The following is a 19418-nucleotide window of genomic DNA, read 5'->3' as shown; positions in this document are numbered from 1 at the left end:
GACTAAATACTGCTGCTGAGCATTAACTAAATCTTGATTAAGTGCCAGAGGGAATCCAGTTGCCTCAGTCTTAGTGACAGAGACTGTTGGTCAACACCTGACTGATCATTCTGTCCTTTAATAAAACCTCCAGCTTACTCATTTTGTAATTAAACACCCAGTTATAGTCAAAATCAAATTTTCTGCTGTTTTACATCTTTATTGCTTTGCCTGTCAAACTATGGAGAAGGATTGGTTTAGAACACACATTGTATGCATCATAACAACCAGCTGGCGAAGACATATTATAGGATCATGAAAGATACATATCTCATAAATGGTGCAGCTAACTGGATTATACAGACCTATCTGCAGAGCGACTAATGGAAGTGGAGGCGTAGTGGGAATACGACCTGTTTGCTGACTGTGTTTGCCTGAAATGCTAGCCTGCGAGGCTTTTTCTCCACTGTTCTCACAGAGACAAATCCCTGTTGCACTTAGTAGTCATCCATTTTTAATGCCATGGCCTCAGCTGGAGAGATGCATGAAGGCAGAAGAAAAGGGGTGGGGGGCTCTAATATATGCAAACTAGAATCAGAAGCAATTATAAGGATTGAGTTGGAGAGACTGGAGACAGTAAGGCTATTCATAAACTAATCATAGCATTTCTTCATTCATTATTTACCTAATTTATGGAACATTTGTAGTGATTCAAGCTGCGGCTGTAAGTCACAAGCACTCACAGCTGCACTCCTTTAGTACAGCTCTGAGTTTTTCACAGAAAACAAGAAGCGTCAGCAAAGCTTCCTGCCTGCTTTTGAGCCCTGTAATGTGTCTGCAGCAGCCATTCCACAGATGGCAGGCGGGGAAGGCCAGCAGAGCCAGCTATTCAATCCACTTCAGCGCAAACATGATCTTTCTGAACCAGAGACACAAGCCAAGACATTCCTGCGTGAGCCGACCTCCCAAAACAACAGCGAACAACTGTGGCACTGTGTTTGTCCTCTCAGGGAACATCTTTGAGATGTCAGGGCAGCAGATCAGCTTGAGTTGGATCAAAGGTTAGAGTATTACTGTTATGCGTGTAGAACATGTAGAACATTAATGTAATATTCACATTACTTACAAGGCATTTCATATCAGAAACTGTCCTGGTTGAGATGTTCAACGTTCAGTGCAGCAGTAATCTGAGACTTGTTTAGAGACATGCTTGTATACTTCTCTGTTATTAAGTAAACCACAGAACACAGCCATGTAGCTCAAATATTTGATATGTTTTTATTTCTCTAGTGAATTCTTGTTATTCTGCACAGCAGCATACAGTAAAATATGGTAAAATATAAATAACAAAGTTCAACAGTGTTTCTTTTTCTCTTAATCATTTAATCAAAAACCTCTGTTAAAAGTGGCAATTGTTGTCAGCATTTTTTTCACTCTTTTGCACCCTCTCAATGTATCATTGGACAGCGAATCTTTCAAAAGTATGGGCATATTCATTATTTACAGACAATCACCTTTTGGTGAAGTAATGCTTATCATAGCTTTTTGGAAACTCACTTCCATTGTGTTAAATGCAACAAAATGAAAATACAATTATGTTATACAAAGATCAAAAATACTATCAAAAACCCTTAATATAAATGGCAGCACTATATCAATAAACTGCTATTGATTTTTTTTTTCTTTTACATGTAAGTACAAAATCCCGTTGAGGTAGCGCCCTCTGAAGTCACTTGTCATGTTAAAATACTGAATAAACATCATTTGTATTGACTGTACAGCAAACCTTTTGTCTGTCTCCCATTAATGCAGTTGTTTTCCTTTGGTAAACAAAACTTTCAGAAATGTGCAGTCCCACAAGTGACACTTTGAATTGTACATTCAGGACATTTTTGCATCTTTTTTGGGATTCTTCAGGAAAGAAAAAAGAAACGGATTATTGTTTACTGACATTCATTTGCTATGTTTTTCAGGTAATAAGGACTTACAATGTTTTATATAGCAGAGTAGACCTGGCCATGAGACGCTCAGCTGAACAAATTGTCAAGGGAAACAAACATTTTTAAAAGTAAAATTACAACATAGGACTTACAAAGAAATAAAATAAAATCCAGTGTGTCACTTTTATTTGGGAATGTAAACATAAAAATGTGGAATAGTTTCAAATCTGCTCAGGTATGAGATATAGTAGGTTTCTTATCAGTTGTTTGTTCCCCAGAGAACATGGAGCTAAAACAGAGGCGACATTGTCTGTTTTTAGTTCCTTCCTCCCAGAATGAGAATCAACTTTTAGAGCAAGTTGGAAAACATGTGGTGGAGTTTTTTGTTTTTTTTTTCAGGCAGGCAGAGGGGTTCAAAGACTTCCTCCTTCACTCAGACCCACACATACACATTACCAACACATTCCTCGGCTTTTTTTTAATGGCAAACATAACTTTGGTTTCTCTAAGACATGAAAGAAGATTGCAGCGAGCTTTTAGCTCACCATACAAAAATACTTGGTAGAAATTGGTTATGACATTCATCTCCCTTACCAAATGTCAGTGTATTTTCTTATGTGACCAAAATACTTTTAAAAATGTTGGATTATTGATACATATGTGTTTTTGTATGCACACACTCAAATGACTATAAACTAGAGAAAAGAGTAAATCTGATGAATAAAGCAGAAAATGATTCTATGTGGATAAAAGAACTATAAAAATAGAAGCATTCTCATAGATGGAACAAAGAAAAGAGACAGTATGCTTATGAGACAGGAATAAAGGCTAAAACCGAAATCAAAACAGTCATCTGGAAATTGTTCAGTGCAATTCAATTTACTTTATAGATTCGTCTATTTAAAATATTTTCATCCTCTTACCGCCCACAGCCCTCCCCCCCTTTAATGGGCGCTGGGATGGCTGGTCTTTCGACAGTGGACAGTATTTTATCGTGTGGGCATTGTCCCCGTTGGCGCTGCAGAGCGGGCAGGTGTAAGCCCTCAGAATCGGACACACAACTCGGCCGTCCGGAGTTTTCAGGACGTGAGAGCCGAACACCTCCTCCGGCGCTCCGTTATTCCGGCAGAACACGCAGATTTTGGGCTCCTGTTTGCCCCTGGTTGTAGGTTTGCGCATCTTCCGCTCCACACCAAAGAGATCGAACCCCGCAAAGCTTCCACCGAAGCCCATCTCCCGCTCCGGCAGCTGGCTTGGGAACGGGCTGAGGATGGAGAAGCGCTCCTTCAGGTCCAGGATGGAGGGTGGCGGGGGGCTCCCGGACGGGCAGCAGCAGTCCAGGTGCCCGCTCTCTCCGGTGCCGCCCGCGATTACGCACGGGCACGTCGGGGAATCGTCCAAACCCAGCGTCGCTTTCAGGGACTCGGTGATAGAGTTCGGATTCTGGGGCATGTTGAGCTTATTATTCTTCGTAACCAATGTCGTGAGTCCAAGATAGTCGTTCCAGAAATTGAAAGTATAATCGTAGGGGTTGCGCGCATTCAAATAGTTGTGATTGAGAAAATCCATGGTCACTTGTGGTTGCTTGCTTGCCGTCAAAAGATGAAATAGCCAGTGTAATCCGTTGGGTCAGAGTAGCCAGAGTTCACCTCCAGGAATACTTCATACACAGCGAAGTGATCTCCAATGTTCCTGTTTTGTTTGAGCGTCCTGCAAACTGGCTTTCTGGTTATATGGACCAGGAGGGCGGGGCGCTTTTCCACCAAACCCAAGTTTCTGATCAGAGGGGGGAAAGCTGCTTCTTTTCTTCAAAGCCACATTTAGACAGATTTGTTTTCCTGCGGGCAGCCTCTACTGCGACATCAATCAGCTCTCTGACGTCCAGAAAGTCGGTTACTTTTAGAGGGAAAATGGTTTTAATGTTTAATGATTTAAAAAATGTGCAGAAAATGAGTTTGCTTTGAAAACCATTATGTAGTTAATCACAGAGTTTCGAAATGAGACCGAAATGTTCCCCTTTTGCAATAAAAATTGTAAAGTTTCACATGATCTCTTAATCAATATTAGTTATTGCAAGTAAATATTATCGAGACATATCTTAACTCATTGTGTGCCAAGAGTGAATACACTATTTTCTCATGGAAGCCGTCTTTTAGAACAAAAAGGAACACATGGATCAAATCTTTATACCTCAACATTCCTTCATGCCAAATATATGCAGTTTCTAATTTTCACGACTTGACAAATAGCTTTGGGACTCACAAAATCGTTAAATTAATTAACACATGCAATTGAGTCTTTGATAACTGCTTTATGTCATTGTACACATATAGAAATAAAATAACATTAAGGTTTCAGTCATTACATGAAGATGAATTGTTCAACAGGGGGCAGCATCATGCAGCTGCGGGTCAGTTCATATGAACCAAAAGACCCCTGACTAACTACTGTGTTCATGTCAAACTCTGTTGAGAGGATGACATTTCCAAGAAAACTAGAGGAAGAAACTATAAAGGCCACTGAGTGGACGGTAAAAGTCACTGATTTTGTCCCACGATGGCCACATGTTAGCAACATGGTCCCAATGTGGCAGCTCTGGTCACTTTGACATTGAAAAGTGAAAATAGACAAACACAAAATGAAGTGGCACACATTTCTCCAATGCTACTGGATTTCAGTCTCTAATCAAATGGGAATCCGAATATTTACGGTAAATAGTGAACATGGTAAATATGGTTTGTGGCTGTTGTAAATACTGCTTACCACCTTGAACTCTAGAGATCTTCATGGAAAAATGGCTACAAGAAAGGAATTGTCATAAGAAATGCTTTGGAAGTCATGTACAAGCCACCAGCCATGTTTTGGTCAGGTGAGACCAAAACTTAGCTTTGTAATTTATGTGCAGTGTGGCAGAAAACACATTTTGACCTAAAACCCTGAACATATCTTCAGGGGACCAGGCATAATGCTGGAGTTAGTTGAAGTTAAATACAGAGCAATACTGCAGAAACACCACAAAAACTTAATTGAAGATGAAAAAGACTTGAGATCAGGGAGGAGGTTCACTGAAACCTACACATACATGCAGACCTATACCAGAATGAGCTTGAATAAAATATTTCCATGTTTAAGAAATCCCAATCCAAAATCAAAACATAAACTAAGTTGAAGATCTGCAACAAGACTTAAAAACTTTCATTCACATAGGCTCTCCACTCAGTCTGACTCTGCTTAGTTAGTTTGCAAAGAAGAAATTTCAGTCTTTACATGTACAAAGCTGGTCAACACATTACTAAAAAGCCCTGTAGCTGTAAAATATGGTTCTACCTATAGACTCAGGAGGCCTGGATACAAGGCACTGTGTTGTTCTTGTTGCAGCTGAAAACATAAAAACATTACTTTCTTGGTTTAAATCATTGCAGTGTAACAACGGCAATGCCTTTGCCAAAAGGGAGCTAATTTGTCTTAAGAAACTTTAACTTTATGTTTTAACCCCCCCCCCCCCCCCCCCCCCCCCCCTTGACATTTCAACTACAACCTCATTGTGAAATTAGAAATGAATGCACAGCAAACAAATAAACAAATTTGGACAGATAAAGATAAATATACTTTCCACCTTACATCTTCACAAAAGCCTTTATGTTTCCAACACAGTTTGTGCCATCAGTCAGGCAGGAGCGTGAAGCAAAGTGGGATTATTATGTCTATTTAATCCAAGCCAAGATGTTTGCACTCATGAGAAAACAGTTTACATCCTAACACTTCAACAAAACAGCAACTCAAATGTAAAGGTAAACCCAAAAGAACATGACATTTTCACTTTGATACACATAAACTTTTAATAACTTGTTTGTGCTTAACTTTCTCTGGAAAACTGAATAAATCAGAAGTTACTGAACACAATGTTATTTTTTTTGTTTTTATTTTGTTGGTCTTCAGGCAAACATCTTATTTCTATCAAACCATCTGTCAACGACTGCTCCATAAAAAACAAGATGAAAAAGTGGCATCAAAAGTTTGAATTCCCTCAGGCCCCAAACGAAAACATTTCCATCAAACCACTTAAACTAGTTTCTTTCTGGCTCTACATATATTCCCAGTCCAACTGTCTCAGCAACAACATAGGGATCACATTGCCCATGCTCCTCTAGTTTTGTGTTGGGTTTGTGAGTATTATGAATCTAACAACAAATTCTTTGAGTCTAAACATTTCTCTGTACTTGTCCCAGAAAAATTGCTAAACATTCTTTACAGCCGCGTCCCAGTAGAGAATCAGTTTCTGAATGCGGAGGTAAAATGCAGAGGACACATGAGGCAGCCACCCTGAACAGTCCACCCTCTGTGGGCCTCTGATCCTGTGATGAAGTGGGCATGTAAAGAATGCTGAAGCAGCTCTCTTGAAACAATGATAGCACGAATGACTGCTGTTCTAATTAAAACTTCCAGGGGGAGACTGCAAAAAAAAAGAAATTACTGACTTGGAAGGATCACATCCATTTCTAGTGGATACAATAAGAATGCACTACCTTGTTATCACAAGAGAGTGATAACAGAAAGAGGAGCTCTGTTCACCAAGCTGCAGAGGCGTGGAGGCAATTTCTCATTATTGTAAGCGTTCAGCAAGTTAGTTTGAAATAGTATTGACTCCTCATTGGATTTTCACTCCATCCCCCCGCTTCAAAATATAAATTTTATTATGAAGCATTAATAATGCATTTAATCGCCAATTCTTTTTCTGCAAGCCAGGGAAGATTGTGAGAGCAGATTCCCGTGTTGCTGCAGTGTAACTGAAATATTCATGGCCACATTAGTCCTTTATTTTGTTGTGACTAAGAGAAATTAATACTCTTTCATTAACTAGAGCTAATTCTGTTGCTGCCTCGAGGCTGCACGGGTATATTTGACACAAGGAGGAACTAGCAGGATGGATATGGTTGGAAACTTAGTCTGGAGTCCTGCAGACTGATTGTTGGTCAGGGGTTTCTTTTGCTCAAAAGAAAAACAGGAAAATGTCTGCTGTCTGGAAAGCAAACTGTGCATTTTCAGTGATGAGATATGAAACCCATTCTTTAATGCAAATTGGTTCAAGTAGACATTGTTGTTAAATTCTGATTTACAGCATTTAATAGAGCTACTCTTTCACATTTGATTAATCCAAAATCCTGCACTCAAAAAAGCTGTTTTGGTGAAGAAAGCCGATTTGCCAGATATGAGATAAAAAGACAACACAATTCATTTTGATGTGATAAATTATTGAAAATATTATGGAACTCATTAAACAAGAAATATTTTTTTTCCTTGTTTTAAATAGATCTCCAGGCAGTAATAATTTAAAAGCATCATTTGGGCATGTTTTGAGTCATGATAAGATAGTGCCTCCAGTTTCAAAGGTTGTGTGAAATCTCTTTATTCCCCCCCCCCCAAAAAAAACAGACTCCCGTAGTGGCCTTGAAGAGTGATTCTGCGGATAAATCAGAGCTACGCCTTGTTCAAGAATACTTTGGTTGTGGTTATGCCCTTCAAATCTGTTAAGGCCGATAATCTGAGGCCTCAAGAAACAAAAACCATTTTCATACATCTTCCACCTCCTTCATTTACATGTTTACAGAACAAAATAAATCAATACCCTAAATGATATATAATGGGTTTGCAAAAATTGCTGAAAAATCCATTTTGTCATATTGATTGCAGTGATGAAGATGAATGCTGAATCACTTACGTTAAAAGGACTCATGCTTTTGCAACCTGCAGTCTTCAGACCTTTTCCGATATCCTGGAAAATAACTTTTTGCTTTCGACGCATAGATTAGCATGTGTTTTCATTCCCGACCATTAGAGCTCTGCTTGTGATTATGCAAATGAGAGCAAGCAGGAAATTTAATCAAACCGCAAATTTGATTTTATGTGAAAGATTGCTGGAGGGTGGGGGCTTGATCACTTAATTCTGGGCAACAAAATTATGCTCATTTTTATTTATTCTTTTCACAGCATGTCTCACCTTGGAAGCAGCACAGCTCTAAAGGTTTGAGGTTTGCAGGGCACCGCGGAAGGTTTGATTATCCTTTTGTTCTCCCATGAGAAGCTGAATGGAAACTGGAGTTAATGGAAAGCATTTCCATATCAGCAGCAGAGCACAGCAGCTTGTGTTTTTGCATTTTTATTGTTGTTGCGTTCCCTGAACTAAGTATCTGAGTACTGTGTTTCCTTTTATTTTCCAGAGCATGAAAATGGGCTTCAATAATTGCACATAAACTCAGATGATGCTGTTGTGTTTGTATTATAGATAGTTGGTGATTTAACAGACTTTCTCCAGAGGCCTGTTAGAATTAAAACCAATAAAACATTCACTCAATATGCGAGTTGAGTCTGTGTAATCAAGACTAGGAAGTTACATAAACAGTCATTTTATTAAAGACCCGCTTGATTTACTGACTTTGGGACCTGGAGGAGGGGATTGCTCCATGTAATTCATAACTGACACTCAACACCACAAATTAGAGTGATTTTCTGAAATTATGTGTCTAACCTGCCTGAATTTACCTGGATCACATCTTGCTATAGTAATATTTCCAGTGGTAAATTATAATTGTCTGAAAAGGGAAGGTTTCTATGCAATGACATTTCACTTGACATTGCACCAGTTCAGATGCAAATTAGGGTTAAAAGCAACACTTCAGTTTCCACGCAGCTAAATATTTCTGAAGATATAGCTTCATACATACACTTCATATACTCTTGACTTAAAACTCAAGTGTATATGAAGCTCCCTTGAGATCAGAAGCCAATTTCACAACTTTTAGCATATAAACCTGTCTGCCTTTCAGAGTGCATTGGCTATTGACTAAAAATTCAAGTTGTAGGGTAGAGTGACGTAGGCATATGCATCTCCAGCGCTTAGGGGCCGACGTAAAACTTTTAGATGTGTCCTGTTCCAACACAGCTAAAAGAGTGGTTTCAACTCTGTCAAGTTCTATAGACAGCTGTTTTTGATCAGGACGTTTCTTTCCAGTGCATCAAAGCAGGGTGGTGTCCAGGTGTTGGAGGACACCATTCCCCAAGGTCAGGAGACCCCTATGGATCAAAATCTATTGCCTGTTAATATGTATTGTAGCCCAGGATGATTGAATTACATTTCTGAGAAATACCTTAACATCCACTTTCAGTGAATGTTTCAATTACACAAACAGCATTGAGCTCATGAATATTTGAGTCCTATCCATGAATTTCCCATGCAGGAATGAAGTCGCAAATATTTTATACCAAGGTTTGGCCAAAACTGCAAAGATACAGGATTCAAACAATTGCAGTTTCACAAATTGAGATCCAAGACTTAAGCCCAATTTGCTTTCTGAAGTTTATTTTTTCTTCCTGTGCAAAGCTTCATGGCCCAAACATATTTGCAGATCTTTCCAAGAAAAGTTAGGTTGATTTAAACAATGCATTTCTGGTTTTCAGTGAGTCATTTCTGACTATTGTCCATTTTGACATCCAAGACATTTGTCTCAAAATAAAATCCAAGTTTTAAATTCCTTGTAGGGCTTCATGTGAGATTTTATAGTCATGCTTGCATTTTCCTCCAAACTGTCTGCATTTTTGGTCAACTTGCCACTACAAATTACCCCAAGGTGAGTGTCTGCATTGTTGTCTCACCAACTAGCTGCAGTTGAAACACTCAAGGATTAACTGGGTAGGGGGGAGGAAAAAATTACATCAATGCCTCAACAGGATTGTGCAAAATATTTGGAACTCATTTGCTTCTGGTGTGCCTCTAAATTTGCAGAGCAGGAGGTGCTAAAGGACTGTAGTTTGGCAACCCAGTAGAAAACTAAAGCTGCATTGAAAACATTACATTTGAGATTCAGACAGTCATTTACAATTTTTAAAAAGTGAATAATCTTAAGACAGTCTAATCTTCAACTTTTATTGGTAAGTTAAGGGGATGATCATATCTCCAACTATACAGTCTTCTTCCAAAGCAAGGTTGTACAAGTATCCACTTCCATCTTTGTAGGCACTGGTCACTATCCTGAGCCAACCTTTTTCACCCTGAAAGAGAAAAGTTGTTAACTTGCAACCATGTTCAACCAAACTTTAGTTTAAATCTAGCAAACAAGTAGCTTGACGCACCCAAGGTTCCCCCCAAGAGTTGCGAACAATCCAATATTCAGTGCCATTTTCCACACCCCAGCCTGTTACTGACACAATGTGGTTAATGACAGGAAACTGGACATACTCCGAGTACAAGCCGCCAGTATACTCGTGAAGTTTCTGAGTGGTCATGATGCCACAGCTGAAGAAAGACATGTGCATAAGTTCAACTTAAGCAGTCTAAAAATGCAAGAGTCTTCATTTTATTCAACTTATACCTGATTGGTCCTCCAGCATAGATTTCTGCCATCATCTCTTCCCTTCCACTCACAGCACCAAAGTCCCCCACTTTCCATAATGTGTAGTTCTGGATAGCATTGCACTCCCCAAAAGTTGTACAAGTGCCACAGGAATTGAATGGCTTGCAGTCTAGGACAAAAAAGAAAAAAAAAAAGACAAAATATTCCAACTACAGAGGCACATCTTATTCAAATAGAAACTGGTGAGGCTTTAATTCTTACCTTGGTCAACAGCCTGGTAGTTATTACAGGTCTCATCAGGAATCCCATGGTTGTGAGCATACTCCCACACACCCGCATGGTCTCCTCCATAACAGGTACCAGAGTCAGCACAGTCAATTACATGTTGGACTGACAGAAATGCAGATGGCCATGCCCCTCCACGCTTAATATTGATACGATCTACAGGAAGTGCAATTGAAAAGATGAGTCAAGTCATCCAGATACCTTAACTCCCATATCGCCATTTAAGAGTCCCCCCCTTTTGTCATCATTGCATTTTTCACATTAAAGTCATTTACTCAAGCCATAACCAAGTTGTGCATAACCACAATAGCTTTAATGGCAGCCATTTTGTCTTCTTGGAAAGTTTAATTTAGCTATATTAGCATAGTTTTAATGTAAAATCAAAAACCTAAAAGACAGTCAACACAAAAAACTGGTATCGTTTACCTGCCATAGCACTGGTGCTACCATGTGCCCAGCAGGAGCCACAGAACTGAGGGATGTGTTGGTTACGGGTGGTACTGGCATAGTTAATACCATTCACATTCCTCCAGTCCCAGGACTTTGGCAGGTGAGCAAGGTTCAGGAGTTCATGAGCACGAGATGCAGTTCTATGAAGACAAGTCAACCTCACAAACAGATCCACTGAAACACTTCAGATTGACAGTCATTGCCTTCATCTCAGTGAAGTCACAACAGAAAAAGCATCAAGTCATTGAATGGCTCAGTTAAGTCGCTATGGCCAAGAGTCATTAAAAACTAAAAATAAATAAACCCAAGGTACAACATGACAAGCTTAGAACATGACATAAAACATAGTGCCTTCATTCTCTTACACTACAGTTTCAAGGTACCCTACTTAATCTGCACCTTTAGAGAACATACAACTAAGGAGAGAGAGAGAAAAATATAAAAATAAATAAAACTTACTTGGCTCCATAGTTTGGTTTTCTAGGCTGAGGTTTGTAGCAGCCAAACTTGCTGCTGAAGCTCTGCTGTGCTGCAGCAGCATGTATGATGAGCACAAAAATCAGACCTTCTAGCTGACACAGCTTCATCTTCAGAACAATAACTTCACACACAACTGGTGGGGAATAAATGCTCTTCTAGTCAGCCAAAAACCTGTTGGAGGCAATCAGGCTTTATTGAGCGCACATGTGAGCGCCTTAGAGTGCTGCTGGGTGTGTCCAGGTGGTGGTAAACCTGGTAGGCCCTAACTATGCCAGAGACATTTTTTTTATTTTAGTTGTCAGTAAGAGTTGGATTTAACTTCTCAACCTGGAACTACACCAAGAATCAGATTAAATGGATAAATGAACAGAATAATTGAAGGTAAGCAGAAAAGTGAGTTGCCACTAACATACTTTTAGAGACTAGAACTACTTACTCTGTGGACCAAAAGTGTCTCACAGAGTTTTATTTTAATGATGATTGATTCAAAAGTGGAGAAAAGTTATTCCAATTTAGCCTAATTTTGCAAATATTGATGCAAAGCACCAGCTGTGATTGAGATCAGAGCTGGTGATGTCAGCAGTCAAAATCGTTAGATGTGTGAGTTGAATAGCATAAGCAGTTTCAGCCTAAAAATGAAGATATTTTCACATTTATAGCAGCACACTGATTGTTGACAGAATCTCATCATTATGTTGCCTCATTTGTGTTTTGTTTATGCTCTAACTGCATCTCAGTGACAACAAAGACTTTATCAGGCTTCACTGTGAGACCACAAACAGAGCGTGATACTAATTGACTGCCTGCCATCTTTCCCCATCTGCAGGAATAGAAAGTCATATTTAATGCCTTGATTAAAATCTAATCCCTCCATGTGAGACGGAGATGAAAGTAATTTTCATGTAATGGAGACTATTAATATTTAGATATGGAAAGGAAACCAGAGTGCAGATTTGCAATCGGCTGGAGAATGTTAACTGGATTTCAGGGTTGTCGGGGAGCTAGAAACTAAAACATGAAATTCAAAAAGGAACTTTTTTAAATTTAGCATTATGTTTCCAATTACCATGTTTTAAACGTCTATTTCTTTGCGTGCACTGTTTTGTGAGGTTTCTTTGTGTGCACTGAAAACCTGTGATTAAACTATTTTCCCTTTGAAATAATTAGTTATTAAGCAAAATATTGATCCTCAGGAATAATTACCGTGAAGCCCAAATTTGTCCATATTGAATGCAGATAAGCTTTCCAACTTGCATTGATTTTCTGTACATCTGGCTGGTGGGTGATTTTTCTGCTGTGTGCTTAAATGTTTTCACAACAATTTTAGTTATGTGATTACAGACATTGCACTAATTTTCAGACCTTTGTTATGCCTCCATCTGTCCAGCTCCTAGAGCAGGATAATAGGCAACCAAGGTGCTTATTGGGTGCTTACTTGTACTTGTCCAAGGAGAGAATAACCCATCCTAACAGACTGCCGATTTTAGGAAAAGCATATAAAAATTAAATAGAAATACTAGCAGTAATTTATGCACATGGTATATCTCAGTAAATAGGTTCTAAAAGTGAAACTCCTTTGTAGACTCCATATAAACAAAGTAATGTACTTTAAGTGTTTCAATCTATTGAGATTGAATACACTGGCTTGAATCTATTGAAAAGTGGTTGGACCAGTGAACACCAGTCAAGTCCTTTTTCTCCTTAATGTATCGAGGGAACCTCCTTGGGATGACACTTGAAGCTCCAGCTTTAACTCATAAATGAACCCAAACCCTTGAATGTGTTGTCTCTACCACTTGTGAGTCGATTTTACTACAGTTTTCCTTTCACTCAACCTTCCATTAATATCCTTGGATACAGCACTTTGAGAACAACCAGCTTCTTTAGCAATGACCTTTTAATGGCCTGCCCTCAATATACTGGGTGTCATTGACTGCCAGCCAATGAAGTACTGAGTCAGCAGTCTTTAAGTTTTTATTAGCTGTAAAACATAATCAATAAAAATGACCACTGTTAAAAATGGTACACACAGCATGTTATTAAAATAAGTTTCATTTTTTAAATTGAGTGACAAAAATAATGTAAATTTGTTGATATTCTAATTGAGGTGTCTATGTATTTATCCCGTCTTTCTGACTTTGCTCCCATATGTTTGTTAAATAAATATGCTCTCATGGAATTTGAAGTAATATGGGAATATACTGTATATTTCCTGTATGAGTGTCTATGGGGATGAACCTTCGTTGGTTTTCTTTTTCCCTGCTAATTTTAAATCAGAAAATGCTCCACATTTATGCACATAGTAAAAGAAAAGTCAGATCTGTGAGAATTTATGATTTATTCACTGACTTGACAGCTTGTTACAGTGGCATCAGAGTCATATCTCAATGACGAGCATCGTTGGTTACCTTCATGAGCGCATCTCTTTTCTCATTAATGTCAACATCATTAGTGAGTTTGTAACGTAGGTGATGGAGTTCTGCAGATGTTTGAGTGTGTGTGCAGTCGGCTGAACTGTTGTGTGTGTCGGCGTCAGTGGGGGGTGCATAACACACGTGTTCAATGATCTGTGCAGAACTTAGAGGTCAGTTGTCTTCCACTGGCTTTTTCTCAAGATGATACTTCACTCCCATGTATTCTACACTTACCTGTCAACTACCATGAAGGGGGGAATGTCAAATAACTGGACAGTTGAATAAAAAGAGCAGCTAGTTAAAGTTTGTATGCATTTTGAATCAGTTTTATGTGGGTGAGAATAAAATTCATCAACTTAGTTGTGTGTTAAGTCTAAACAATTTCTGATTTGTGTTTTAATATTATTCCATTTTCAGAGAATGTCTGGCAGTATGGCTCTTTGCTCAGGGCACATCTGTGACACAAGGTGTCACATGTACTCAGTTTTCTGCTGCTTACATGGATATGGCTGGAGTGTGGGCACTCCTCAATGTTGTGCGCTGTAATCTGGATTATTCTACACTGAACAGAGATACTTTGAAATACACCATGAGATTTGTTTAGCCTGTTGTTCTAATTGTGAGAGTAATTTGGCAACCTTAGATTATGATGAGCAACATACAGATAACCATGTTTTTCAGTTTTCTACAAACGTGCAATGATTGAAGTTTTTTTTTTTTTGTTCTAAAGGCTAATAGGCAACTACAGAAGACTTATTATAAGTCCAGTTATTTATTTAATTTGAAGCAAGTATTTTAATACCTGCTGGCAGCAAATATTTTATTAATTTAAACGAACAACCAATATATCAAAATAATGTTGATAAAATTATGATACAAAATCCATGCCAGTGTTTTTAATCTAGTATATCCATGACTGTGATTGGTTGGACATCTTTGAATAAATACAGTGTGGACTTTATGTGTTATAGAAGCTTCACAAAAAGGTCAAATATTGCCAAACAGTCTAATCAGTTGAGACAGACCACACTGACAAATGACAGAAATGTAAATTTCTGGAGCTATGTGCAGAAAAAAAACTCGCACTTTACAGCTGATTTCATCATTTGACTATTCAAATTATAAAAGGACAAAAGGGAGAAATTCTGTTGTAACAGGGAATAATAATCTACTTCAAGGTGACATTGTCTCAAACAACGACACGGTTTGTTTGTTTTGAAACTATCTAGTTAATCCTGAAATTATTGCAGAATGTTTCACCACTTGACTGACAAAAGGTAAGACTTTAGGACCTGAAATTGAATGTCTTGGTCATTATTTCTAGTAAGGATCTCTGGTCTTCTCAAAGGCAGACACATTTTCCAGCTGAGGAAATTTCAAAAGGGTTGGGGGGAGGATAGCATTAAGCTCCTGTTCCAGGGGGAATTACCTGTCCGCCACAACCAAATCCCTCAGAATCAAAGTTCACTGTGGGGTGTTCCTAAAACTCACCAAGCCATTTCACATTTGATTGGCTGAACTGATGTTAAAAAAGATGAGGAGATGCACTTGTTCAGCACATCTTTTCCATAAATGGCTTTTAATAGACATTGTATTAGAAAATAGAAGGCAATAGTTTTAAGAACAGAATTTAAATCTCATTGATGTCAACCAGAAATGAAAGCATAAAGACTAACATCATATTTGTCACTCAGGTTGATAAAAATAAAACAGGGACAAGGTTTTTGAACAAAATTGCAATTTCTGAAGAATTATGAGATGATTAAAGCTTACGTTAATTTAATGAGTTCATAACGCCTCTGATTTTATTTCTCATCTGGTTAAAAACTCTGTCAGTGACACTGCAGTAGAACTGGTAATAATTCTTTTTTCTGAAGTGTCAGCCAACTTTCCGTTGAGAATCAACCAAAAAATAAGATTAGACATATTTTATCAAATGCATTTAGATTAAGAAAATTAACAATATAAGAAAGTGAAAATATCAAAGAGCATGTTCTTAACACATGCTTTGAGTTTAGTAAAAATCAGAAAAAGGTCAGAGACCTGCTTTGAAACTTAAATTGAAATAATTCTGCAATTCCTTATTTTTTTCTGCTTGAGTCAAAACTACAACAATTGTTAAATAACTTGGACTTTATTTTCTTTCATATTCAGTGTGTGCAACATTTACCTGCTGATTTAAACACATGTGCTGTTTGGATGTGTTGTTATCATTTAGAAGAAAAGGTGAAGTAGGCAAAACTAGAACTGACCAGTCAGACTTGAAAGATGCAAGGATCAGATATAGGATCTGAGTCTCAATCACAGCATTTTAAAATGAGAAAAATCAGGTCCTCTGACTAACATCTGTGTTTGATATCTTTTGTTATTCAGTCTGCAGAATAATGACATGATTCTTTATGCAAGTCTTGCCAAACCTTTTTACAGGCTGTGTGCATTGTTTTGCAAAGAGAGAATGCATTGGCAGTTGCTAGATTTTACTGTCTGAGACAAGTGACCTGCTCTGCCCACCATGTTCTGATTATTTTTTCCATTCATGAGAATGGGACTTCATTCTAAGCAAACCAGTATGAAGCCAGAATTTTTTGGGTTTTTTTGCTTTCAGTTTTGTGGGCACATGATTTTTCAGAGCACTGAAATACTTTAAGAGCCAAACTGTCAGTGAGTCATTTCAAAATGTAGAGTAAAAGTGCAAACTTTAGCCCAGCATTTTATAAAACTACTCGACATAAAAACATTTTCAGAAGGTGCAAGATAAGAGTTATTAGGCCTGTAGCTGTAAACATTATGTTTCAAACAAAACTATCCTGCAAAGACTTAAAAATATCTGGTGATGTCAAAAAAAAAAAAAAAGGTTAGTGCAACATCTGTAACATTATAGTTTAACGAGAATTAAAAATAAGTTTCTGACAAAATACATATAAGATCTTGGTTAAAATTGTTGCTAGTGATGATTCAAAATGATATTTCTCCTTATAAAGGTTCTTGAAATCTTCATATGCTTTTCCATTTGATCTGATGCTTCTGCTCTGCATTTACCCATCAAATAGTCATAGCTGCAATATGACGCTTCCCTGTGGATTTCAGTTTGAGATCTTGTCAGTGGAGCTTTTTCTTCCATCTCCTTCACTCTTGTTTGGTTTTAGTCATTCCACACTCCTCGGGGCTTTGTGTGTGTATTGATAGGTTCATGGGTTTCTTTACATTTAAACATTTTTTTTCACCCATGCTGCTAAGGGAAATCAATGTGTGCATGGTCTAGTTTTATAGAGCACAGCAGGCGGAGAGAAACCATTTGTACTCATGCAAGTGACCATATCTGCATGAACATAGTTTCATTTTCTCCAATCTCTCAACCAAACCTTTTATTGTAGGTGGACCATAAGATTAACTACTAAAATACATTGAGTACATTACATTGTTGTGCTTTTGGATCTTTAATATACCAAATCCCAGATCTCACTTCTGGACACCTTTCCACAACATAGAGGCTATTTTTGGTTCAGAATACATTTCTGCAACTTGTAGAATTGTTTTTGCACTTCTTTTTTAAACAGAAAATTGATACAGTGACAAGTGAACACAATATGAAGGTTTCTTAGGGTTGATGCTGCAGCAGGGTGAAGGATAATCAATTTCAAAGATGTTGTCTTTCAGTTTAAAATAAATAAATTGAAGAAACAGCATCATAATAAATGATAAGACCAGCTTTTTGAGGACCTATTGTGTGAATAGAGCATTGTTGTGCTGAAAAAAATGTTTTTGTTTTCTTAGGAAGAACAAAACAGCATTCATTGACGTATGATGAATGCATCCATTCAAATCTCGATCTCCATGATCTTACTGTATGTCACTTTGTGGCAAGTCCCTGATGGCTGACGGTGAGCTGTTGGGTGCTTTATGAAGGTGGAGGTCTTTCAGTTACAATCTTTAACGTCTTTGTGCTGACACATACAGTAGCTCTGGAAATGTCCTCTGTATGAAGTTACTTAAATTTATAAAAGGTTTGTGCAAATACAACGCAGGTAAATCTCAAAATATGTAACATCTGAATTATAAAATACTTCAACTGCCATAAAGGATCAGTGATGTGACAGAAACATCAGCAGACCTGTTCATGTCCTGTTTGTTCTTCACCTGATGCTCCATTGACACCTGTCCTTGTCTGCCCCTTCCCCCCTTCCAACAACAAACAGCACTGGGAAACACAGCTGTCTAGCACTTGATATAAACATCTAGCAGATGCTCATGAAAAATATCAAAAACTCTCCACTCCTAAACCTTTTGCCAGCATGGTATGTTCCTCTTGTAACATTTTTATGTTGCAAGGTTGCTTTTACATCTATCTCTCAAAGTGGGATTGAGGTGCTTTAAAGTACTTATTTTGTCTACACGTCAAAATTTAAGCTACATGTTTATTTTATATATTATTATTTAGCTAAATGCATATATGCCATTCCTATGAGACAGAACAGGGAAGATTAGATAAATTGCCTCAGATTCAAACCTGCATGTTACTGTTCATTTGACTGTGCTGTTCTGCAGAATTGAGTCTGTTAGGAACAGAAGGTCACTTGGCCCACATGAAACCAGTGCATTGTTAAGTTCAGTTCTAGCATGTCCAAGTCTGTGTTATTTATCCACAGTGTCATCATTTAACCCACTGAAGACTAAAAACTGAAGCCCGAGGCAAAGAAATTGGACGCCATGAGTTTAACCATGCCTTTTGTGTTTTTACTGCTGGTATTTTGCCCAAGGTGCCATCAGTCCCCCTTCTGTGATGATGTTATTGTTAAACATCTTAAGAAGCAGAGACTGAAAATGGTGGTCCGCCTCAATAATTGATTCCCACTAATCCTTTAACTGAAGTGCCTCTTTCTATGCAGTAAATGTATAGTTGTTCTGGCACCATAAGGTTGCATTTGTTTGGCTGCTTGGATCACCACCACAGTGGCCTAATCCTACAGAATTAGTCTATCCAGCAGACACCTTTTGACCAGAAGGCATTGACCATTAAAAATGTTACAAAAGGAATGACTGTTTTCCACAAAGGTCTCCCCCCCTCCTCCTTTTTTGCTCCATATGTGAAGGGTAGCCCACTGAGTAAATTGCAGTTGCTTCAGCACAGTTTGACTTCTCCCTGCACATTGATTGTGCTTATTAAACACTCTGAAAGGCTAATTGGACCATATGCAGGCTACATCCGCAGAACTGCGATAATAAGGTTTTTATTCACTGAAACGATGCAGCTGAGCAAGCTTTGATTTTTATTTTGTGAATCAGAATTACCATCAGCTACGATTGAGGCAATCTTGGTTTTTGATGGGGGAGCAGTGGAATCTCATAAAAGTAGTTCAGCTGCTTTAAATATACAGCATTAGTGTCACATCTACAATCTGAAAGGAAATTTAAAACCAAAAGCCCTCTGGCACCAGAACAGAATTTTTCTTTCTCTTTCATGATAGATGTTATCAAGATGTCACATTAGATTACTTCTTTTTTTAAACTGAGATCCAATTCAA

General features: G+C 38.1%; 2 protein-coding genes across 2 annotated transcripts; both read right to left on the bottom strand.

Moving 5' to 3' along the window:
• Positions 1–1234: 1234 nt before the first annotated feature.
• On the bottom strand, positions 1235–3651 carry LOC102230639 (nanos homolog 1-like). The gene has a single exon (XM_005800570.2). The coding sequence runs from the start codon at positions 3486–3488 to the stop codon at positions 2820–2822; it is 669 nt and encodes a 222-aa protein (XP_005800627.1). The 5' UTR covers positions 3489–3651; the 3' UTR covers positions 1235–2819.
• Positions 3652–9826: 6175 nt separating this feature from the next.
• LOC102230901 (cathepsin Z-like) lies at positions 9827–11623 on the bottom strand. The gene is made up of 6 exons (XM_005800571.3): positions 11462–11623; positions 10979–11142; positions 10529–10708; positions 10286–10436; positions 10047–10209; positions 9827–9965 (listed from the first exon to the last, which is right to left on the bottom strand). The coding sequence occupies exons 1-6, from the start codon at positions 11587–11589 to the stop codon at positions 9840–9842; spliced, it is 912 nt and encodes a 303-aa protein (XP_005800628.1). The 5' UTR covers positions 11590–11623; the 3' UTR covers positions 9827–9839.
• Positions 11624–19418: the final 7795 nt, after the last annotated feature.

This window comes from Xiphophorus maculatus, chromosome 23, assembly GCF_002775205.1.
Source record: "Xiphophorus maculatus strain JP 163 A chromosome 23, X_maculatus-5.0-male, whole genome shotgun sequence".
Lineage (NCBI taxonomy): Eukaryota > Metazoa > Chordata > Actinopteri > Cyprinodontiformes > Poeciliidae > Xiphophorus > Xiphophorus maculatus.
Note: the sequence above shows the minus strand (reverse complement) of the source record. Positions and strands in the feature narration are given on the sequence as shown.

What these genes read in the sequence shown, in the direction of transcription:
- LOC102230639 (XM_005800570.2), bottom strand. Translation starts at nt 3,488, where the DNA reads ATGGATTTTCTCAATCACAACTATTTGAATGCGCGCAACCCCTACGAT.
- LOC102230901 (XM_005800571.3), bottom strand. Translation starts at nt 11,589, where the DNA reads ATGAAGCTGTGTCAGCTAGAAGGTCTGATTTTTGTGCTCATCATACAT. An exon ending in AAACCAAACTATGGAGCCAA is followed by an intron (nt 11,143 to 11,461) that starts GTAAGTTTTATT and finishes TTGTCTTCATAG; the next exon opens with AACTGCATCTCGTGCTCATG. An exon ending in TATGCTGGAGGACCAATCAG is followed by an intron (nt 10,210 to 10,285) that starts GTATAAGTTGAA and finishes GTCTTTCTTCAG; the next exon opens with CTGTGGCATCATGACCACTC.